The 22,500-nt window shown below is 41.7% G+C and overlaps 2 protein-coding genes across 4 annotated transcripts in view; one reads left to right on the top strand and one right to left on the bottom strand.

Moving 5' to 3' along the window:
- The window catches only part of LOC127652078 (histidine-rich glycoprotein-like), a 133,654-nt gene that overhangs the window by 102,226 nt on the left and 8,928 nt on the right, over nucleotides 1-22,500 (bottom strand). The gene's annotated exons all lie outside the window — the stretch shown is intronic.
- Nucleotides 1-22,500, top strand: part of LOC127652072 (multiple PDZ domain protein-like) — a 53,295-nt gene that overhangs the window by 9,657 nt on the left and 21,138 nt on the right. For all 3 annotated transcript variants that reach the window (XM_052138130.1, XM_052138128.1, XM_052138129.1), the window contains exons 4-13: nucleotides 250-441; nucleotides 2,992-3,128; nucleotides 3,285-3,504; nucleotides 6,095-6,217; nucleotides 6,437-6,619; nucleotides 8,629-8,722; nucleotides 8,884-8,972; nucleotides 19,862-20,138; nucleotides 21,398-21,477; nucleotides 21,667-21,813. In XM_052138130.1, coding sequence (XP_051994090.1) covers nucleotides 250-441; nucleotides 2,992-3,128; nucleotides 3,285-3,504; nucleotides 6,095-6,217; nucleotides 6,437-6,619; nucleotides 8,629-8,722; nucleotides 8,884-8,972; nucleotides 19,862-20,138; nucleotides 21,398-21,477; nucleotides 21,667-21,813 — 1,542 coding nt within the window. The remainder of the gene's footprint in view (nucleotides 1-249; nucleotides 442-2,991; nucleotides 3,129-3,284; nucleotides 3,505-6,094; nucleotides 6,218-6,436; nucleotides 6,620-8,628; nucleotides 8,723-8,883; nucleotides 8,973-19,861; nucleotides 20,139-21,397; nucleotides 21,478-21,666; nucleotides 21,814-22,500) is intronic.

The following is a 22,500-nucleotide window of genomic DNA, read 5'->3' on the forward strand; positions in this document are numbered from 1 at the left end:
TTGTTACAGCATATTTCTCAACTTGACACAGTGATGAAGCACTAACAGATAACAGCTAAACTCAACATCGGATTATGCACTTGAACAGATGAAGGAAGATGCATCTCTCTCAAAGCATTTTTGCAGGAAGAATGCTCTTGATAAACAAGCATTAAATATCACTCCAATTTGTCAAAATAACCACATTGCTGACAACGTACTTAAGAGAACACCAGTTAGCTACATCACTTTGGCTTTGTGTTTGTGTAGGTTTCTCCCAGAGCATCGTCTGTGAGCGATGATGTGGATGGTTTGAGCGCATCCCACCCCTCCTTCACTCTGAGACACAGAGACTCCTACCTTTCGGCCCAACAACGCAGTGACAGCTGTCGATCCACTAACCATGTGACTTTTGCCCCCTGCATCACTGAGGACATTTCAGTGCTGCAATCCATGGCCCAGGTACATTCCAATAAACCGGGGACATTTCCTATTTTACCAGCCTTGTTACAATTGGGATGATTCGTTCTAGCATAGAATCCGAATTCAACCTCCGAATCGCTCTCATCATTGATTATGTGAACGCAATCACTTCCTGGTTTCCACGGGACCAGTGCGTTATCCGTTGCACCACAAATGTCTCTGATGGGGATGGCGCTTGTCAGTAATAGGGTCGATTTCAGGGTACATGAACAATTTTTCCTGCAGTGACAGCGTTTAGATGCCTTCATGCTAATTCATTTTAGTGATCTACTTCGGTGCAAAACGCAGTGGGTCGGCCACTAATCGCAGGGTTGGCGGTTCGATTCCCGGCCCACATGACTCCACATGCCGAAGTGTCCTTGGGCAAGACACTGAACCCCAAGTTGCTCCCAATGGCAGACTAGCACGTTGCATGGCAGCTCTGCCATCATTGGTGTGTGAATGGGTGAATGAGACACAGTGTAAATTGCTTTGAATACCGCTAAAGTTAAAAAGGCGCTATATAAGTGCAGACATTTACCATTTGTTTTTGAACACATCTCTGGAGTATGTCATGTTGAACACTCATGGTGTTTGTTAGTTGACAGTCACAGTGACAGCTGAACTGATCTATATCAGAAAATCGAACTGTTACACCCCTTATGTTTAAAAATAACTACTAAAAGAGGTAGAGGTCACCCCCAAAATAAAAATGCTCTCATTATTTCCGCACCCTCATGCCATCCCAGACTTTATTATTTAATTTGAGGAACACAAATGAAGATTTTTAGGACAATATCTCAGCTCTGTAGGTCCATGCAATGCAAGTGAATGGTGGCCAGAACTTTAAGGCTTCAAAAAGCACATAAAGGCAGCATAGAAGTAATCCATAAGACTCCAGTGGTTAAATCCATGTCTTCTGTAATGAAGAGAAACAGATCAATATTTCATACCTTTTTTTCCCACTTTCACTGGCAGTGAAAAGATTTATAGTAAAAAAACAAAACAAAAAAAGCTTAAATATTGATCTGCCGCTCATCCACAGAGCTGAGATATTTTTTCGAAATAATCATCATTTGTCTTCAGCAGAGGGAAATTATACACATCTGGGATGGCATGAAGGTGATTAAATGATGAAAGAATATTTAGGTGAACTATCCTTTTAAATAACATCAACATTTTTACTATAAAAATGGATTTAGTTATAATTTTGTATATATATAAAATATAAAATATAATTGCCCATTACGCCACCACTTTAGCCCACTATGCCACCACTCATTGCCCACTATGCCACCACCAATCATTGCCCATTACGCCACCACTCATTGCCCATTATGCCACCACTCATTGCCCATTATGCCACCACTCATTGCCCACTACGCCACCACCAATCATTGCCCATTATGCCACCACTCATTGCCCATTATGCCACCACTCATTGCCCACTATGCCACCACCAATCATTGCCCATTACGCCACCACTCATTGCCCATTATGCCACCACTCATTGCCCATTATGCCACCACACATTGCCCACTACGCCACCACTCATTGCCCATTACACCACCACTCATTGACCATTATGCCACCACTCATTGCCCATTATGCCACCACTCATTGCCCACTACGCCACCACCAATCATTGCCCATTACGCCACCACTCATTGCCCATTATGCCACCACTCATTGCCCATTATGCCACCACACATTGCCCACTACGCCACCACTCATTGCCCATTACACCACCACTCATTGCCCATTATGCCACCACTCATTGCCCATTATGCCACCACTCATTGCCCACTACGCCACCACCAATCATTGCCCATTATGCCACCACTCATTGCCCACTATGCCACCACCAATCATTGCCCATTACGCCACCACTCATTGCCCATTATGCCACCACTCATTGCCCATTATGCCACCACACATTGCCCACTACGCCACCACTCATTGCCCATTACACCACCACTCATTGACCATTATGCCACCACTCATTGCCCATTACGCCACCACTCATAATGGGCAATGCCCATTATGCCACCACTCATTGCCCATTATGCCACCACTTTAGCCCACTATGCCACCACTCATTGCCCATTACACCACCACTCATTGCCCATTATGCCACCACTCATTGCCCACTATGCCACCACTTTAGCCCACTATGCCACCACCACTCATTTAACAACAAAAAATAAAAATAAAAAAAATAGTTTTTTTTTTAGAAAAACTATTTGCTATTTGTAAAAGCCTTCAGCCAACATCGGGAGCACATCTGTGGTGCCTTAAAATGCTCACTAGGTTTTTGAACATACCCTAAATCAATAACCTGTCCCGAATTTTAATCATGGTCATCTGGTCACCATAGTACCTCAGAACACCATCATCCAGGAAAGAGAAGCAATATTCAGCTAACTGGCATATACTTACCAAAACATGTTCATCATTTCAGCACTGCATTTAACAAAACCAACAGTTTATTTCTCTCTCTAATCTCTCTCTCTCTCTCTCTCTCTCTCTCTCTCTCTATTTCTCTGTCAGGGTCGCACTGTGCTTAGATTTGACCTGGAGAAGGGAGAGAGCGCTTTAGGCATCAGCATTATTGCCGTGGAGACTGAAGACAGTGGTGGTCAAGGTATCTTCATACAGGAGATTCAGTCAGGCTTAGTGGCTTACAGGTAAATTATAAACACAGACATTGATTCAAATACAGCAAAACTTCACAGATTATAAGAGATCAGTGCTGCATTATTCTGGAGCTTTCATTTACTGAGTGAAGTCTGAGCATTTCAATCAGATCTACAGCTCTTTCCTGCCCTCTTCTCCTGTCTTAGTGATGGACGTCTTCATGAGGCTGATCAGATTTTAGCAGTGAATGGGACGCTGTTTGACTCATCAGTAACACAGGAGCGAGCTGTCAAGGATCTGCAGGAAGCTGCCCCCATGGTTACCTTGACTGTAGCCAGAGGACCAATAGCCAAATTCAGCCCACCACCACGAATGAGCCACACTGTTTCTGTCGAAAACCTCTCTGGCCTTGCTGGACAATTCAGTGTAAGGTTCCTTCATAACCTGCAAACCATCTTATATCTGGTACTATATAACTATGGTAGTGCCCAACATTTCCCAAACATACACTTATAGTCAAAAGTTTGAACCTTTTCAACCAAAGGCATATCTTTAAAGGAAAAATCATAATTTATATTAATGCCAGCAGCCATATCACCTGCAGCTCTCACCTGGTTACCCACTGAAGCTGGCTAGATACAGTGGCGGAGCTAGGGGGTGGCCAGGGGTGGCCGAAGCCTGGCAACCCCATTGACCACCCCACTCGATATTGCTTTTTTTGGCAAACATTTGTTTTGGTTATTGTTTTGCATAAGTTAGTTCTTTAGAGGTGAAATCATCTCTGTACAAATGGACACGTGCGCACACCAAGGTCGCCAAACCTCTCCATCCCAGGTGTCATTGTATCACTCTGTGAATACATAATGATTCATTCATCAGGTAGTGTGGTTTTAATCATGGAACCAGTACACCTCCTGCCAACAATGAAAAATCCCAAACCCAATCCATCATTCTTTAGATCAATTAGATGAATTTCTCGAGGCTGTGGAACAAGCTTAATCAGTGGTATTATACTATATATATATATATATATATATATATATATATATATATATATATATATATATATATACACACGTATGTACAAATACAAATCTGTTATATACAGATAGTGTAAGGGAATGTAATGGTAGAAGTGGTAAGATATGTTGGATAAATATAAATAAAACTAAGCTGTGTATTGCTCATAATTATTGCTCAGTGGGACAGTTTTTACTGTTCATGAGATGGATAGCCTGAGGGAAGAAACCTTGTGCCTGATGGTTCTGGTGTTTTGGTGCTGTGTAGCACCAGCCAGAAGGCAACAGTTCAGAAAGGTAGTGGGTTGGGTGAGTGAGGTCCAGAGTGATTTTACCAGCCCTTTTCCTCACTCTGGAAGTGTACAGTTCTTGAAGGGAGGACAGGGGGCAACCAATAATCCACTCAGTACTCTGAACTGTCCTTTGTAGTCTTCTGATGTCCGGTTTCGTAGCTGAATCAAACCAGACAGGACAGACTCAATGACTGCTGAGTAGAGCTGGGTTAGCCGCCTCAACTGGCAAAGGAAGTACAACTTCTGAGTCAATGTGGGTCTCCCACTTCAGGTCCCGTGAGATGGTAGTGCCCAAGAACCTGAATGACTCCACTGATGCCACAGTGCTGTTCAGAATGGTGAGGGGGGGGGTCAATGTTGGGGTGTTCCTCCTAAAGTCCACAATCATCTCCACTGTTTTGATTGTGTTCAGCTCCAGGTTGTTTTGACTGCACCAGACAGACAACTGTTCAACCTCCTTTCTGTATGCAGACTCATCGTCATCCTGGATGAGGCAGATGACAGTTGTGTCGTCTGCAAACTTCAGGAGCGGGACAGAGGGGCCCTTGGCAGTGCAGTCATTTATATACAGGGAGAAGAGTAGTGGGGAGAGCACACATCCCCGGGGGGCACCAGTGCTGATCGTACAGGTGCTGGAAGTGAATTTCCCCAGTCTCACTAACTGCTGCCTATCTGTCAGAAAGCTGGTGATCCACTGACAGATAGATGCGGAAGCAGAGCGTTAGAGAGTTTAATTTAGTCTGGAGAATAGCTGGTATGATGGTGTTGAAAGCCGTACTGAAGTCCACAAAAGGATCCTTGCGTATGTCCCTGGTCTGTCCAGATGTTGCAGGATATGATGCAATCACATGTTAACTGCATCATCCACAGACCTGTTCGCTCGATAAGCAAATTGAAGGGGATCCAGAAAGGGTCCAGTGATTCCTTCAGGTGGGCCAACACCAAATTACTTCTCAAATTACTTCATGACCACAGACGTCAGCGCGATGGGTCTGTAGTCATTAAGTCCTGTGATTTTGGGTTTCTTTGGGACAGGGATAATGGTGGAGCATTTGAAGCAGTAGGGAACTTCGCACAGCTCCAGTGATCTGTTGCATCTGTTGCATATCTGTGTGAAGATGGGGGCAGCTGGTCAACACACGATTTTAGACAAGTGGGTGAAACACCATCTGGGCCCTGTGCTTTCCTTATCTTTTGTTCTCGTGTGAATGTGTGTTACTGTGAATGTGCAACAATCTAGGCAAAGGGTGGCTACTTTGTGGAAGTTAAAATTCTTCTGCTTTGTAGAGGCTAGTTGTGATTTAACTTTTTTTTCAATATATTATTCGCATTTTTGCATTTGTTTTATGTGGAAAATGGTAGTAATAAAAAATGAGTAGTAAAAAGTGTCCAAACTTTTGACTGGAAGTGTACCTGACAAATTGTTTCTCTGTAGCTGTTTCATAACTGTCTTAAATCTTATAACTATCTATTATTATATGTTACAGAACTCACAGTACATACAGTACAACACATTACAATCTTATACATGAGCTTTCCTTTACACAAGGTTGTTAGTTTTGGTGTTTGCTGTGAGCAGAACCTCATGTGACTGCAAGAATACCTGCTAATGGCTGGAGTCGATAAATTACAATGAAATGAAGCCCACTTCTATTAGCATGGCTATACTTAATTATAATACCACTGATTAAGTTTGTTCCACAGCCTCGAGAAGTTCATCTGGTTGAGCTACAGAATGATGGATCGGGTTTGGGCTTTTTCATTGTGGGCGGGAGGAGTACTGGTACCATGGTTAAAACCATCCTACCTGATGGGGTAGCTGGAAAGGTATGAATGAATCATGATGTATTCATAGACACATGCACAATCATTTATGTAATGTTAATGTTTTGATTGTGCAAATAGATAGTGTGGGAAATTTCTGCAGTGCCAATTTTGTATTATTCAAACAGAGAGATGAAAGCTATTGACATTTCTGACACAAAATTCTAAAGAGGAGTCTTAATTTGCACCCAGATCTCTTGACCTGTGTGGTTGTGCATGCAGGATGGTAGATTGCGTAGCGGTGATCTTCTCCTCAGGATCGGTGATGTGGACGTGTCCTCTATGGGCAGTGAGGAAGTGGCACGTGAGCTCCGTCTTGCTGGCTTCAAAGTTAGACTTCTCATCGCCAGGGAAACCACTGATGTTGACCTTTCACCCCCAATCTCTCAGCAACAGGACACACAGGTGCAAAACACTTCTGATCCTGGTTCTGTGTGATACACATCTTATGAATTATGTGTTAAAATCACAACACACACACACACACACACACACACACACACACACTGATTGACATTAGAGGACATTAACACACAAGGGGTTGTGTAGGTTATATAGAGCAAAGTAGGGCTGAACGATTACCCAAAATAAAATTGAAATCGCGATATGACCCAGTGCATAATTTCACATACCTCTTTGTTTGGTTGCTGCAATTTACTATACACATTTAAAATAACCATATGAGAGTGGGTTTGATGAGAGCATTTCACTGCATTAAAACTATGTTGTCAACTCAACTACAAACAAAAGAAACTTGCGTCTCTTCAGTTTTTAAAATAAAAGCTCCCGCCAAAATAAAGGCTTGAGGGATCGGACTGCATTGCAAGTTAAGAAATGATTAAATAAATTAATTACTATTGTATAATCATAATCATAATAATAATAAACTATTATTGAAATAATGATAATTATACTTGTACAATAATATATTTCTATAATAATTTCTTAACGGTGCTGTCAGCGATTTTAGCTTTGAATTAGCCATGGCTCCTCATTCCAAAGCTCCGCCCTCCAAAGATAATTTTGAGACCAAAACTGAGCAAAAGAGCAACATTGTTTGTTCCTGTGGCACAATAGCGCCCTCGACTGGCAAACATTATGAATCATATCCTCAATGATCCACTTCAAAGACAACACTATGAGAACGAGCAAAATGATTGACAGGTGAAAAGCGTCAATGTCAGCGGACACATTTTTGTTTGCTATTTAGAAAGTCTACAGCTGTCCCAGAGACCGGTGAGATATCTCAGGACACTTATTTCATTAATATCTTTAAGGGAGTAGGAATTTTTTTTTGCATATTTTTCCATGAAAAAATTGCTTACAACACCTTTAACATTATTATCAATGCAGTAATATAATATTCAAGTTCCATCCATCCATCCATCGTCAACCGCTTATCCTGTACAGGGTCGCGGGGGGCTGGAGCCTATCCCAGCTAACATTGGGCGAAAGGCGGGGGACACCCTGGACAGGTCGCCAGTAATATTCAAGTTGACTGGGTTTAAAAAAAAAAATTATGATGACAAGTGAACTGTCCCTTTCTCAAACTGGACTCAAAGCAGTCAGATGTGGGGGCCTGGGAGGCGAGTATTGACGCTGACTACCACCGGTGGAGTCCAGGGCGTGCTGAGTGACTCCAGCCAGGTCTACTAAGCAACCAAATTGGCCCGGTTGCAAGGGAGGGTAGAGTCACATGGGGTAACCTCCTCGTGGTTTCGATTAGTGGTTCTTGCTCACAATGGGGCGTGTGGTGAGTTGTGTGTGGATCGTGGAGAGTAGCATGAACCTCCACATGCTGTGAGTCTCCGCAGTGTCATGCACAACGAGTCACGTGATAAGATGCAGTGATCTCTGCTTTGCTCTGACGAAATAGTTTAAAAGTATTGATATAGTACAACATGAGATTTTTTCGTTCCAACATTGCTGTTACGTAAACCACAAAAATATTTGAGTTATAAACTTTAGACATATTCACACCTCGGGATGTGAATTAATTTTCAATAATTCAACGATTACCACATGTAGTATGCAGAAGAAATGGACACTCTGAAGTGTGCAGCACATACAGACTATGTATTTATTTAATTGAATAAGCTTTACAGGGATTAATAATCACATTGGGCCATGTAGTGAACTGATCATCCATTAAAAATACACAGAAACGTCAAAATAAATCTTGATTTAAATGGATGTGTTTTTGCTTAAATCTAACTCTTATTGGGTGCATAAAATGTCCTGGAATTGTCCTGGAAAATAATTGTGCCTCGAATAGTGTGGGAACCCTGATTATTCTTGATTAAATTACAGTTATCATCTAAATGCCAAATTTCACTGTTGCTGTATTATGATTTTGCAAGTACAAAACCATACAGGTTTGAATAGCCAATAATAAATGCATTCTCCTTGTACAGGATTTAGTAGAGCAAAAGGAAAAATCATTCAGTGTGGAATTCACTAATTGCAAGAACAATTTTGACACCAAATCAACAGACAACCTGACTGCAGGTATGATTTCTGATCACTGTTATCTTTTAACAAAGTGAGAGATTATTGTCCGCATTAGTCTGAGAGATACCTTAAAGGTTAAAAACAAACAAATACATTATGTGCTGTCCAAATGACACTTTTTAAATGAATGTTGATTGGTGTCCTATGTGTGTTTTTAGAGTCCAGTGGGTTTGAAGTGAAGAGCATACTAAAGGGATTTACAGTGGATCAGGATGGACAAATTCACATTGGAGATCACATCATTTCTGTGAGTTCAAAAATCACAATTTAAAAAATAAAGGGGTTAAGATGGGCAAGGAGGAGGCGAGAACCGGCTTGTCAACATAAATAATGTTTAATTAAACTCAAAACCAAAACACACAAACATAAACACACACATGACGGACATGCCCGTAATTCTCTCTCTCTCGAACCGTTGTCACCAGCCGCCTTTATCCCTCGAGCGCCCCATCAGGCCGATTAGGGACCGGGTGTGCGGCCCCGCCCCCCTCCGCTCCACACTCCTCCCGGCAATACCTCAGTCCAGGGTGCCACCGGCATGACCTACACCCCCCCCCCCCCCTCTTTCCCTGGGGAGGGGCATGCTTTGCGCCCCATCAGGTCATCCCCGCCTTACTCGACCTGGGAGGAGACAGAAGGGGAAAACAACAACGACAACAAAAAAATAGGCGAGGGAAAAAGGCCAACACGGTGCGACAGAGAGAGAGAGAGGAGAGAGAGAAGAAGCTCACTCACCGGTTCTCTGATGTACCATCGCGTGGTCCTCGAGCACTCCTCCACACTCTCCGGCGGACAACAGCCGCTCCTTTCCGGGCGAACTGGAGTCAACCCTCCAACCCCCAGCGGACAGAACGCCCCTCCGCTTTTCTGGCGGCACCTGGGGACATTCCTCCTCCCCTGTCTGAGTTAATCCCCCCCCTCGCAGACGGTGGTCTTCCCTCGACCCCTCCGCGTTTCTGGGGATGGCAGGGCACTCCTCCGCCCCTGGCAGTGGCTCCATCGCTCCAGGAGGTCGGGGAATCCAGTCCCCACTCGTCCCGTGGACGGCAGCCGTTCCCCACGTCCGGGCGGTCGGGCTACTCCGTCACCCGGCAGATGGCAGTGGCGCTACCCTGGGTGGACGGTAGTGTCGAGGACTCTGCGACGGACATCCCTCCTCCTTCCCGGGTTTTGGCACCAATGTAAGGGGGTTAAGATGGGCAAGGAGGAGGTGAGAACCGGCTTGTCGACATAAATAATATTTAATTAAACTTGTAAGGCGGGGTGCCAATGTGTTTGCATTCAAAGGCAAATAGCAAATGCTTCCTGAGGCACCACACCCCACTGAGCGAAGACTGAAAAATCACACCTCATGTCGCCCTTCCACATCTGTCCCATTCTCTCCCCTCTCCCCTCTCCTCCTCCTCATCCATTCCCTTTAAGCCCAGAATCACCCCAAACTCACCTAAGATCTGTATGTACCATATCTGATGTATACAAATAATGTAACTTTTGTAACATGTTTGGTATCATTTAAAATGTCTCGGTGCATCTGGTATAGTGTTTTGTCCCCAGTTTTATAAAACTTAATGACAACAAAGTTATAAGGTCTATGCCAAATACTGAATAATTCTGGAGGCCTATCCCCTCCTTGAAGGTTTAACACCAGGAAGCCAAGAACCCTTTCACCCCCAAATTCTCATTGAACAAAGGATAATACCATTTGGTACACAATGTGTATTCTGTCTGGATATTTAAGGAAGGCTGGCCCAGAGCTCAAGGTTCTCTGTAGTCAGATGATCCCACACCTCAATGTGTGTAACTGTAATAATAGGAATCTGCATTCAGATTTCCCATGCTTTGCAATTACATGTACTTTTCTCAACTGCCAGGTATGTTCTTTGACTTGCTTCTTTAACTTGTGTTTTAAATCCTACCTGGCAAATAAATTGTTACTTTTTGATTTATTCTGTATTCCTCTGAAATCATTTATATCAATACTGGGTCTTTAAAATAGGAGAAACCGCTCTGGAGGAACCGAGCAGGAGAATCCCATTTTAAGAATCATTTCTATCATAACTGAAGCTTTAATGTAGGAGGAAGCCACTTAAAGACTATCAGTTTGAATCTCATTAGAAACTGATCAAAAGGTAAATGAATAGAAGAGGATTCAGAGTAATCAATAACTTAAATGATTAAAATAAAAGAATAATCAGAAAGAATTTAGAGCTTTAATCTAAATCAGAGGTCAACTTAAAATTGGAGTCAGATTAATATAAAATTGGAGTCAGATTAATATAAAATTGAGTCAGATAAAATTAATAACGGGATGAATTTGTAAAGTGCAAATTATTAACAATAATTGCTTTACTTCAGTGCTCAGAAAAGACAGAACAACGCAGAGACCTTCAAGGGGCAAATCTATGTATTTTTAGCAGTTTTGCCTGCCATTTTACAAGTGGTGACCTGCCTCCGTGATCTCCAACGAGCGAGTGACGTCTTTTCAGCGCAACAACCTGTTTGGTACAGAGGATGAGTTTTGAGCTTCTTCTACTTCTCTGTCTACATCAGCTCTGGTAAGTCTATTCTTTTTGCCTATTAGAAGTTTTGAGGGAAAGCACAGACACATCCCATATAGACACATTTATAGAACGGGTCGGAATACCCACTGTTAGACCGGAGACCGAAAAATCCGGTGGGGCTAAAGATATTAGTCAAAAACATGGATCAGGAACATGATAGAAGCAGAGCAGATGAGGAGGTAATGGAAGCTCTGGCCATAAAATTCAAAGAACTCCTTTTTCGTTTACGCGAGAAAGGACTAAATTTAAAATGGAGTAATGATGAAATCTTATCATGGTACTCTACGGAGGGTCGGAGACTAGAATCTAAATCTAAATACCGAAAAACCCCGTCGCTATTGTTTACTTGCTTCGCCGTAACGACATCGACACCATGGCGAAAAAGGAGCAAATTATAGTAAACATTAAAGATATAGAGAAATCGCGTTCGGAAGAATTAAAAAGTTGAGGGCTCAAGTCGACACATTTGTGTATAAAAAGCAAAGCTGGGCAAGACGGGTAGATGCGTTGGAAGCACAGATCAATGATCTCCAACAAAAACTTCGATCAGGTCGAAATTATGCATCCGCCTTAGAAGAGTGTTGTGATAACGCAGGCTTCCCAATATCAGCTATAAAAGAAGCAGCCATAAATTCACCTTTTAATGCGGAAAGAAAACAGGATAGTGACGACGATGATGCGGTAACATTAGCTTACGCAAAACACACAAGAGGGGCTCGTAACCGAGCCCATGGGGATAGTCCCTCTCTGTGGACAAAAGAACGCAGCCCGGTTACGACGCGGAAAAAAGCTAGCGATGTTCCGAAAAAATCTGTTCAAGTCGCAGTCCTTAAGACAATAACAAATGCGGAAGATGACATCACAACTATCAGTCGTCCTTTAACGTGTGAGGAATGCAGCTCACACAAAGAAATAATTGGCATGATGCCAAGAAGAGGTCCATTCCAGCCTTACTGGGACACCTTAATGTTACAGGCCAATGTTTACAATCTAGAGATCAGAGACGTATGGCAAATTGCTCTCTTAACTATTCCGAACGAACTCAGACCAAAAATGAATGAGGAAATGAAATCGGGACGCATTATAAATAGACGCGATCGTGAAACCAACACAGAAGTGTACGAAAGACTAAAACAAACACTGCTAGATCTGAGAGGACCCAGCCATGCAGAATGGAGCAAAATTGTTAACATTAAACAATCAAATAAAGAACCATTCGGAAGTTATGCAGAGCGTTTGTGGGAATCGTACAAAGAATACTCCGGCCTAGAAACCGCAGATAGGGATCATGAAGTTTTACTTCAGTTCCTAAAAAATAATGCAGGGCCCGCTGTTCAACAAGCTCTTTTGAGTGGTGCCGACCCAGCTGAAAACACGTACAGAGCAGTGGTAGACTGGGCATCTAAAATCGAAAATAGACACAATCAGTCTAAATCGCATCATGTTGCAGCAACCCAGTGGGTGACAGAGGGCAAGGGTGCTGAAAAAACGAAAACATTTAATTACACCCAACATCGATGCGATTATTGCAGAAGAAAAGGTCATAACATACGGGACTGTTATCAGTTAAAAGCTGAGTGCGAAAGAAAGGGAGCACCCTCCAAAACCGACACTGAAATTCTCAAACGTTTAGATACCTTGAGTACGCAAAACAACACAAGTGCTCCCCGACAAATGGAGGAACAACAACAGGGACAAAAACAACAAAACACCGAATTCCAAGCTGAACTCGAATTATTACTGTCGAAATATAACATACAATAGGGATGCGTGGCCTCCAATGAAATAGGGAGTATTATCAACAGCGGCAACCAGTATCAAATTAAGGGCTAACATTGGAGGCCGGTTAGCCAACATACTTATCGATACCGGCACTGCATGCTCCTACACAAACATTCCTTTACCTCTAACAAATGAAAACATACAAATTAGAGGCATAGACGACACACTAATGATCGCGACCAAAAAACAACCAGTTCAACTCGACTTAGGCATGATAATGGTAGAAGAGCCTTTTTGGTATTTACCAGACAGCAGTGAGGGAACCGTGTTGGGAATGGACATCATGAAAAAACATGGCTTTTTTGTTCGCTGCTTTGAAAAACAAATCGAACTGCGAACAAATAAAGCCATGAAAACATTTTTTTCACGAGACAAGGAAAGCATTATGTCCATTTCCAGAACGGACCCCATGCAACTGCTAATGGATAAATATAGCAATGTTTGGGCCAATCACGAACACGCCCGTGGCCTCATTGATTTTGAAGTATGCATTGAGGGGGAGCCACCTCTCCCACAAGAGCAATACCACATTAAGCCAGAGGCGGAGGCTGCTGTTCGTGAGAGAGTCCAACAGCTTGAAAAAAGAGGTGTAGTTCGACAGTGCAGTTCATCTGCCAACTCTCCGGGTCTTCCAGTACCAAAATCAAACGGAAAATGGCAACTTTGTATAGACTATCAGCGTCTGAATCAAGTCCTGCCTAAAGCGACTGCAATAGTGGCAAATCCTTCTACCCTATTATCACAAATTTCAACAAAAGCCTCTTGGTTTACAATCTTAGACATCAAGAATGGCTTCTGGTCTATCAAGGTTAAGCGTGACGACCAGTGGAAATTAGCCTTTACTGTAAATCAAACTTGGTATACTTGGGAAAGGATGCCAAAAGGCCCTCACAACAGCCCTGCAATCTTCCACACAACTGTGGAAGATACACTCGGCCCCCTACTGGGTGCAGACAGAGTAGCTGACTATGTGGTTGACAACATCATTGCCACACACATAAACAGGAACCCCAACGAACGCGAGCAAAACAACAACATTGCTGATAAATTAGCCAAAATCACAGCCACGAAAGGAGATGAGTGGCAACCAGACATACTACCTGCCCCTGCTGTGAGTGCGGCCCAAATCACCCCCATCGACCTGAAACAATATCAGAAAGATTTGTGGTCAGCTTGGGGGGAGATTGCACCGCACTTACAGCAGGATCAGTTAGTCACTGTCGCAGAAGACATAATACTCAGAGATGGGAAATATGTGGTTCCAAAAGTTCTTAAAAAACCCATAATCAAACTGTACCATAAATATGCCCATATACCTGCTGTTAAAACACAGCAATTGATACAAACACCATTTTGGTGGTCAGGAATGACTTCTGATGTCGACAGGTGGTGTAGTACATGCATAGTTTGTGAAACAGTGAATCAGGGTAAACCCGGAAGCCCTAATCTACGCAGGTCAGACCCATCCAAGGGACCCTGGGAATCCTTACAGTTGGATTTCATTGGTACACTCCCCAGTGCCAAAGGGGGATATCGTTATTGCCTGGTGATCATTGATATATTCTCTAAGTGTTTGGAAGCAATTATCACCCGCAATAACACTGCAAACACTGTGGCATGGGTGATGGCCAACCAAATCATTCCACTTGGGGTTGCGCCCATCTAAATCGAGTCTGATCAAGGAACCCATTTCACTGGGCAAGTAATGAAAAATGTGTGTGCAAAATTCTAACCCTTACAAACCTGACAGACCACAGAGATCATAGATCATAGATGATCAAACATGTGAATAGCATCCTTAAAAAAAATGCTAAGCAGAAAACACATCACCAAAAAAGATGAACTGCAGCTTAAGGTGCTACACACTTCAAAACTACACTAAAATATCACCAAAGATGCTCAGTCTAATTTGATCTCTGAAATTAAATTTGCATTAGACATTACAATGGTATATGTTTTTGTAAAGCAAAATGCTTATTTCCCCTGATGACACAGACCATGCAGTATGAGACTAAAAGCTGTCCGTAACAGTTTGGCTTTGACCATCAGAGGAAAATAAAGAAAGTACCACATGTCTAAATGCAAATTAATTAAAGGTTCAACATTAACTGTTTTCTCTGTCTATTTCAGATTACAATCTCGTGAGGGACAGATGCAAAAAGGTTTCTGATCCCCCTGCTTCAAGACAGGACAACAATTTGGCCATGATGGAGATGGGTGTGGAAATACTCAAAGAGGCCTTTCACACCTCACAGCACTACACAAACAAAAATAGCTATATGGCCTCCCGGTTTAGCCCCGGAACCGCAATTTTGCAACACCAAATTGTTCTAGAACAGATTCCACCCATCTCCTAAACATAGAACACACACTTTTATCACTACACATCATGGAACAAAATAATGGCCTAGATTCTGAAAGTACTAATCCACTGAAGATCTGGCCTGCCTCTCACATACACATAGCTCTCACATATAGGACATTACAAACCTGTTTCCATAAAACAGGCACTATTTACAACTTCCTAACAACTTATTTGAAATACTGTAATATGCATGGACATTTGCATGGCTACAGTCACACATCGATGATTTAATTACAAATTGCAAACAAACTTGCCACCCAAATTTCTACATTTCTGCCTGCATCAAATTAAATAAAAAATTGTGCAGACACTTCAATCAATCCACAACCCACTTTGAATATAGACATGTATCATCGATTTTGACTTAGCCAGCAAATCAATCACATTGGATAATTTTGAATTAGCACTGTGATTATTATATATATCTATACCTGTGATTCTACACTCATAGAATAATTATTATTACTATATGCAAAATGACGCATACCACTGGAGAAGATACTAGTTATACTGACTCTGTGGTATGTTTCCTGTAATTTATTCAGACCAAATATCCATGGCAATAATGAATATTGGTGATGAATGTACTGGTTGCCTTGGGTTTTTGTCACCTTTCCTTTAAACCATCCAGACCAAGTATTTCCAAATTCCACTACTGTACACTCTATTGGTGGAATAGTGAATGATCAGATCATCAAATGGGATCACATTATTGGGTATATGACCTTGAAGGGTACTGAGAAACAATATACCAGTCGCACTTGCTGTCATGAAACTCACCATTATGTTGTTTGTACATGTAACACCTTATAACCTTTTCTCCTAATCGACACTAAACTCATAAATGTACAGTCTTTATATGGTCATTTAAGATGCTGTTCAGGTGCTTATGCATTACCAGTGAGAACTCCTTCACCTAATTGAGGTTGGCCCAGAAGACCACCACTGGAGGTGGCAGAGTTCTTCTAAGAGTCAGATCATCATCAAAGGGAAGGTACCACCAGAAGCTCCATGATGGAATGACATGTCCACTGAACAAGCCAAAAAAGCCTTGATGGATTCGATGAACTGAACACATGTGCTAACCTCAACCAGACACATTCAGGGACAAACCCAATTATCCACCTGCTACATGTATCTGGTGGGACTAGGTGTTCTGCAGATGCATACAAAGCGACAAAATGGACTTGGCACCTTGAACGCCTAATAGTGACCTCGCAGAAACTATTGAGTTTCCCACTTGGCCAGAGAGCGGACTGTAAGGCGGGGTGCCAATGTGTTTGCATTCAAAGGCAAATAGCAAATGCTTCCTGAGGCACCACACCCCACTGAGCGAAGACTGAAAAATCACACCTCATGTCGCCCTTCCACATCTGTCCCATTCTCTCCCTCTCCCTCTCCTCCTCCTCATCCATTCCCTTTAAGCCCAGAATCACCCCAAACTCACCTAAGATCTGTATGTACCATATCTGATGTATACAAATAATGTAACTTTTGTAACATGTTTGGTATCATTTAAAATGTCTCGGTGCATCTGGTATAGTGTTTTGTCCCCAGTTTTATAAAACTTAATGACAACAAAGTTATAAGGTCTATGCCAAATACTGAATAATTCTGGAGGCCTATCCCCCTCCTTGAAGGTTTAACACCAGGAAGCCAAGAACCCTTTCACCCCCAAATTCTCATTGAACAAAGGATAATACCATTTGGTACACAATGTGTATTCTGTCTGGATATTTAAGGAAGGCTGGCCCAGAGCTCAAGGTTCTCTGTAGTCAGATGATCCCACACCTCAATGTGTGTAACTGTAATAATAGGAATCTGCATTCAGATTTCCCATGCTTTGCAATTACATGTACTTTTCTCAACTGCCAGGTATGTTCTTTGACTTGCTTCTTTAACTTGTGTTTTAAATCCTACCTGGCAAATAAATTGTTACTTTTTGATTTATTCTGTATTCCTCTGAAATCATTTATATCAATACTGGGTCTTTAAAATAGGAGAAACCGCTCTGGAGGAACCGAGCAGGAGAATCCCATTTTAAGAATCATTTCTATCATAACTGAAGCTTTAATGTAGGAGGAAGCCACTTAAAGACTATCAGTTTGAATCTCATTAGAAACTGATCAAAAGGTAAATGAATAGAAGAGGATTCAGAGTAATCAATAACTTAAATGATTAAAATAAAAGAATAATCAGAAAGAATTTAGAGCTTTAATCTAAATCAGAGGTCAACTTAAAATTGGAGTCAGATTAATATAAAATTGGAGTCAGATTAATATAAAATTGGAGTCAGATAAAATTAATAACGGGATGAATTTGTAAAGTGCAAATTATTAACAATAATTGCTTTACTTCAGTGCTCAGAAAAGACAGAACAACGCAGAGACCTTCAAGGGGCAAATCTATGTATTTTTAGCAGTTTTGCCTGCCATTTTACAAACTCAAAACCAAAACACACAAACATAAATACACACATGACGGACATGCCCATAATTCTCTCTCTCTCGAACCGTCATCACCGGCCGCCTTTATCCCTCACGCGCCCCATCAGGCCGATTGGAGACCAGGCGCGCGACATTCTAGCCCGGCCCCGCCCCCCTCCGCTCCACAGTAGCACATTGAGCTAAACAGATTTGGTGTGCTGTCCATAACAGAGGGGCTCGAGCACAGGACTGGGCTTGTGCTCATTGAAAAATTGTAAATTTTAACACTTGCATAACAGACCCACCTACATATACACACTAATTCCAACATGATTCGCTCGTGTGGTAGCTCACTTTATAGAGTGTTCGGAAGTGCACGCAAGCTGACGAGTGAGACAAAAATGGTTGCTTCAGGAAATGTACTTTTCATGTCCCATTTGCTTTTAGGACACTATCGGTTAGGTTTAGGTGTTGGTTAATCATTTGCATTTAGGACACTATCGGTTCGGTTTAGGTGTTGGTTAATCATTTGCATTTAGGACACTATCGGTTCGGTTTAGGTGTTGGTTAAGCGTAAGTCTGTTTTGCTCACCAATCATTTGCTTTTAGGACACACTTGGTTAGGTGTAGGTTAAGGTTTTAGGTTAGGGAGGTACTTTGTACTCATTTAAACAATCTAATATTCACTTTTAAAACTTCGTCCGATCACGACACCATTTCACTTGCTTTTTGCGCCCCTTGCTGGACATTTTACTGGGAAACTGCAGCCAAATGTGTACTAAGGCATGTTATTTCATTCATTTATTCTTTGACTCCTTATGTACGTGTATGCATAACTATGCAAACAGTACTTTTAATGGTTCTAAGGGTAAATTGGTGGTGAATCCCTTTTGAATTAATTTTACAGAGGTTTCAGGCTGAGCTTTTGGCAATTACCGCTCACACTGTCGCTATATGTGTATATGTGGGTGTTAGTGTTTATGCATGGGAGTGGTGTGTGACGGTTGTTTTCATTGCAGTGTTTGTCTAAGGCTCAATGGAAGCACTCTGTATGATTAATTACATTGCTGCTTGTATTGTGTTTGTATAAATGTAAATCTGTCATTAGTGTAAGAAAACAACAACTTGGGGGCCTGGGTAGCTCAGCAAGTATTGCCGTTGACTACCACACCTGGAGTCACGAGTTCAAATCCAGGGCGTGCTGAGTGACTCCAGCCAGGTCTCCTAAGCAACCAAAACACCCGGTTGCTAGGGAGGGTAGAGTTACATGGGTTAACCTCCTCGTCGTCGCTATAATGTGGTTCTTGCTCTCGGTGTGGCGCGTGGTGAGTTGAGCGTGGATGCCGTGGAGAATAGCGTATGCTACGTCTCCGCGGTAACTCACTTAACAAGCCACATGATAAGATGCGAGGATTGATGATAAATAGACTTATCAACTTTTAAAAGGTGGAGAAAATGCTTAGAATATATTTTGTTTTTGATGTCAAAGACTATGCATCTGTGCAACTTTGGTGCAAAATCATCTGTAACTTTGTAGAAGCTAGCCAAAAAGACAGATGCCTACCTGGGTACATACCTGGGTATGACATGCCTCAATTTGGAAAACCAGGAAATATGACCCAGACTACTTTTGGCATTGAACTTGGGTTTGGTTGCCACTTGATGTCCGATGTATAGTCTAAACCAGCAAAATCAGTTGAGAACTGCTGTTGGTATTTTTGTGTGACAAATTACATCGTAGATATGTGTATGCTTTTTTTAATACAGTAAAATCAGTAATACAGTATTGCATTAGAGCTCCAAATAAAAGTCTCTTTTCATTGAAATTATAATAATAATGAAAAGACAACAACTAAAATCTTCGAAGATCTGTAAACATTTAGTGGCCACCCTGAAGGTGAATCACATGACATGGATTTGTATTGTGTGTGTGTGTGTGTGTGTAGGGTTATGCAAGGTAACTTGTGTTGTCATTTTGTTGTGTGTGTGTGTGTGTGTTCAGGTGGATGGTCAGAGTCTTCGTGACAGCAGTGAACAGAAAGTGGAAGAAATTCTGCACTTTTCTGGCCAGCATGAGGATACATCTCTTCTGAGAAAGGGCTCGCAATATGAAACTCAAACAACGCCTACAACATCCACGAACTCCCAGAGACCTTTGACCCCATTGGGTCTCCTGCCCCCTCCATCGCCCCCATGCCTACCAGTGTCAAAGCCAGTTCTGCCCCCGGGGAAAGTTCTCTATACTGAACGCTGGGACCTCAACTTCAACAAAGAGCGCAGTTAGTGAAACTGTTTTACACTTAGTCAGTGTGTCAGTTACACTCATTCATACGTTTGGTTCATGCGTTCTTCATCGTAGCCTTTTCTTTCTAGATTATAATAACAACTTCTGTTTCTGTGGCATGCTGTTATTTAACACATACAACAAATTTGACTAGTTTCAAGAGCGAACAGGAAATGCTCTTGAAACGGAAGCTTTGCAAACAAGCATACCAGAGGGTTTTAAAGCAGAAATGTTACGTTTGTTAAAGCATTTACATGAATTGTTGAATAAAACAAGTGTTTGTTACTTACTTTATCTGCAAGGTCATCTAAATGGTCCCAGGTGGGACTAGTTTTCCAGGAGTTGGAAATTCTTGTTAAGCGTTACTAATAAGATTTAAAGTTGCACCCAGTATTTTTTGTGGACTATACCATCTTGGACGTACACTGACACCTAGTGGTGTGGATGCAGCATTATTCAAAAGCAATAGTTTTAAGTTACTAATGCCACTGTAGAAATTCACTATTCACAATCAGACATGATTAATTTAATCTTCTATCTCACCAATTTGGAATTCCCAATGCACTCTATGCGTAGTGACTCACCTCAATCGCCGTCAATCCGCACATCTTATCACGCGGCTTGTTGAGCGCGTTACCATGGAGACATGTTGAGCGCGTGTGGAGGCTTCACGCTATTCTCTGTGGCATTTGTGGCATCCATGCACAACTCACCACGCGCCCCACCGAGAGCGAGAACCACATTATAGCGACCACGATGAGGTTACCCCATGTGACTCTATCCTCCCTAGCAACGGGGCCAATTTGGTTGCTTAGGAGACCTGACAGGAGTCACTCAGCACACCCTGGATTCGAACTCGCGACTCCAGGTGTGAAAGTCAGCGTCAATACTTGCTGAGCTACCCAGACCGCCTAGGGGTAAAACGTTTTAATGTGTAGTGCACCTTTAAGTGGTTGTCCTCTCGAAATGATGTCGTAGTTACATCATATATTCTTGGTGCTGCCAGCTAGCCTGCTAGTCTTCCATTGTAAGTGTATCACATTTTGACATCTATAGTAACCGACATAGACATTAAGTTTCAAATAAACCGGAAACAATCCTTTAAGATTTCTTGTTTTCTGCTTTTTGATATCTAGCTTGTAGTTGTTCATGACTCGACAATGATGATAAATCACTGAATCGGCCATTTGGACATTCTTGTTCTATACTCTACATTCATTATGACATTAATGTATTGACTGTGTGATGTTTTAGCGGCCAGACTATCTGTGGAAGAGGAGGCAACACTGAAGAAGAAGTGGCAAAGCAGACTGGGCCCTCAATATGAAGTCACGGTGCGTCTCATTTGTATTCTGTCCTGTCCTGCTGACTGTTATATTCCATGGCTGGGATTTGTGTCAACATGCATCTATGTCTCTTTGTGTTTTTGATATATGTGCATGTCTATTAAGGTGTTTGTTCGTCAATATATATGGTAATGTGTTTATATTTACATTGTTATGAGTATGGTATTGTTGGTGTAGGTGGTCCAGGTCCAGAAGTTCAGTGAGAGCAGTGGTCTTGGTGTGAGTCTGGAGGATAAGGAAGGTCATCATTATATATGCTCTATACTGCCCGAGGGTCCAGTGGGACAGACAGGAGTCATACACCCTGGAGATGAGCTGCTAGAGGTTCACTTTACAAACACTTACCTTTGTAAACACATTAGAACAGTGGTTCTCATGAGCAGTATATTACGGTTAAAGTGACAGTTCACCCAAAAATGAAAATTCTAATTTAGAATTTTTCTCAAAACGTCACAATTATTACATTATATAAGAGCGCATAATATAATAATGTTTTTTGGCAAAATGTAAGAGGTTATTACACTATGAGAAATGTTTTGCATTGTGAAGTCACCAAAAACATTTTAATTAAAAATGTGAGCATTTTGTCATATTGTAATATTTTTCAAAACAAAACAATAGTATCCTTTTTGTGGCAGAAACAAACAAACATTTGTGTTCCTTTACAATGGTGCATTTTTAGTTTTTCAAAATAGAGTCATAAACTACCTACGAATTGGTTTGAAATATTCAAGCATTTTTATTATTATTACCATACATTACTACTAATATACATCTATACTAACATACAGTATACAATACTAATGTTACATATTTATGTTTATAATTATACATGAGCCAAAGACTTTTGTAGTCTTCAGTTAAAAGAGGATATTAAATGTTTTTCAATTTGACAACTCAAGGTATACATACTGATAATTATCAAATAGTGTGAGATGATAATAATGTGTTCAAAGTGTAGCCTACATTATAAAAACAAACAGTATAAGCCAGCTTGTGTCACCTTCTGGA

The sequence above is a fragment of the Xyrauchen texanus genome, chromosome 11, assembly GCF_025860055.1.
Source record: "Xyrauchen texanus isolate HMW12.3.18 chromosome 11, RBS_HiC_50CHRs, whole genome shotgun sequence".
NCBI classification, from domain to species: domain Eukaryota; kingdom Metazoa; phylum Chordata; class Actinopteri; order Cypriniformes; family Catostomidae; genus Xyrauchen; species Xyrauchen texanus.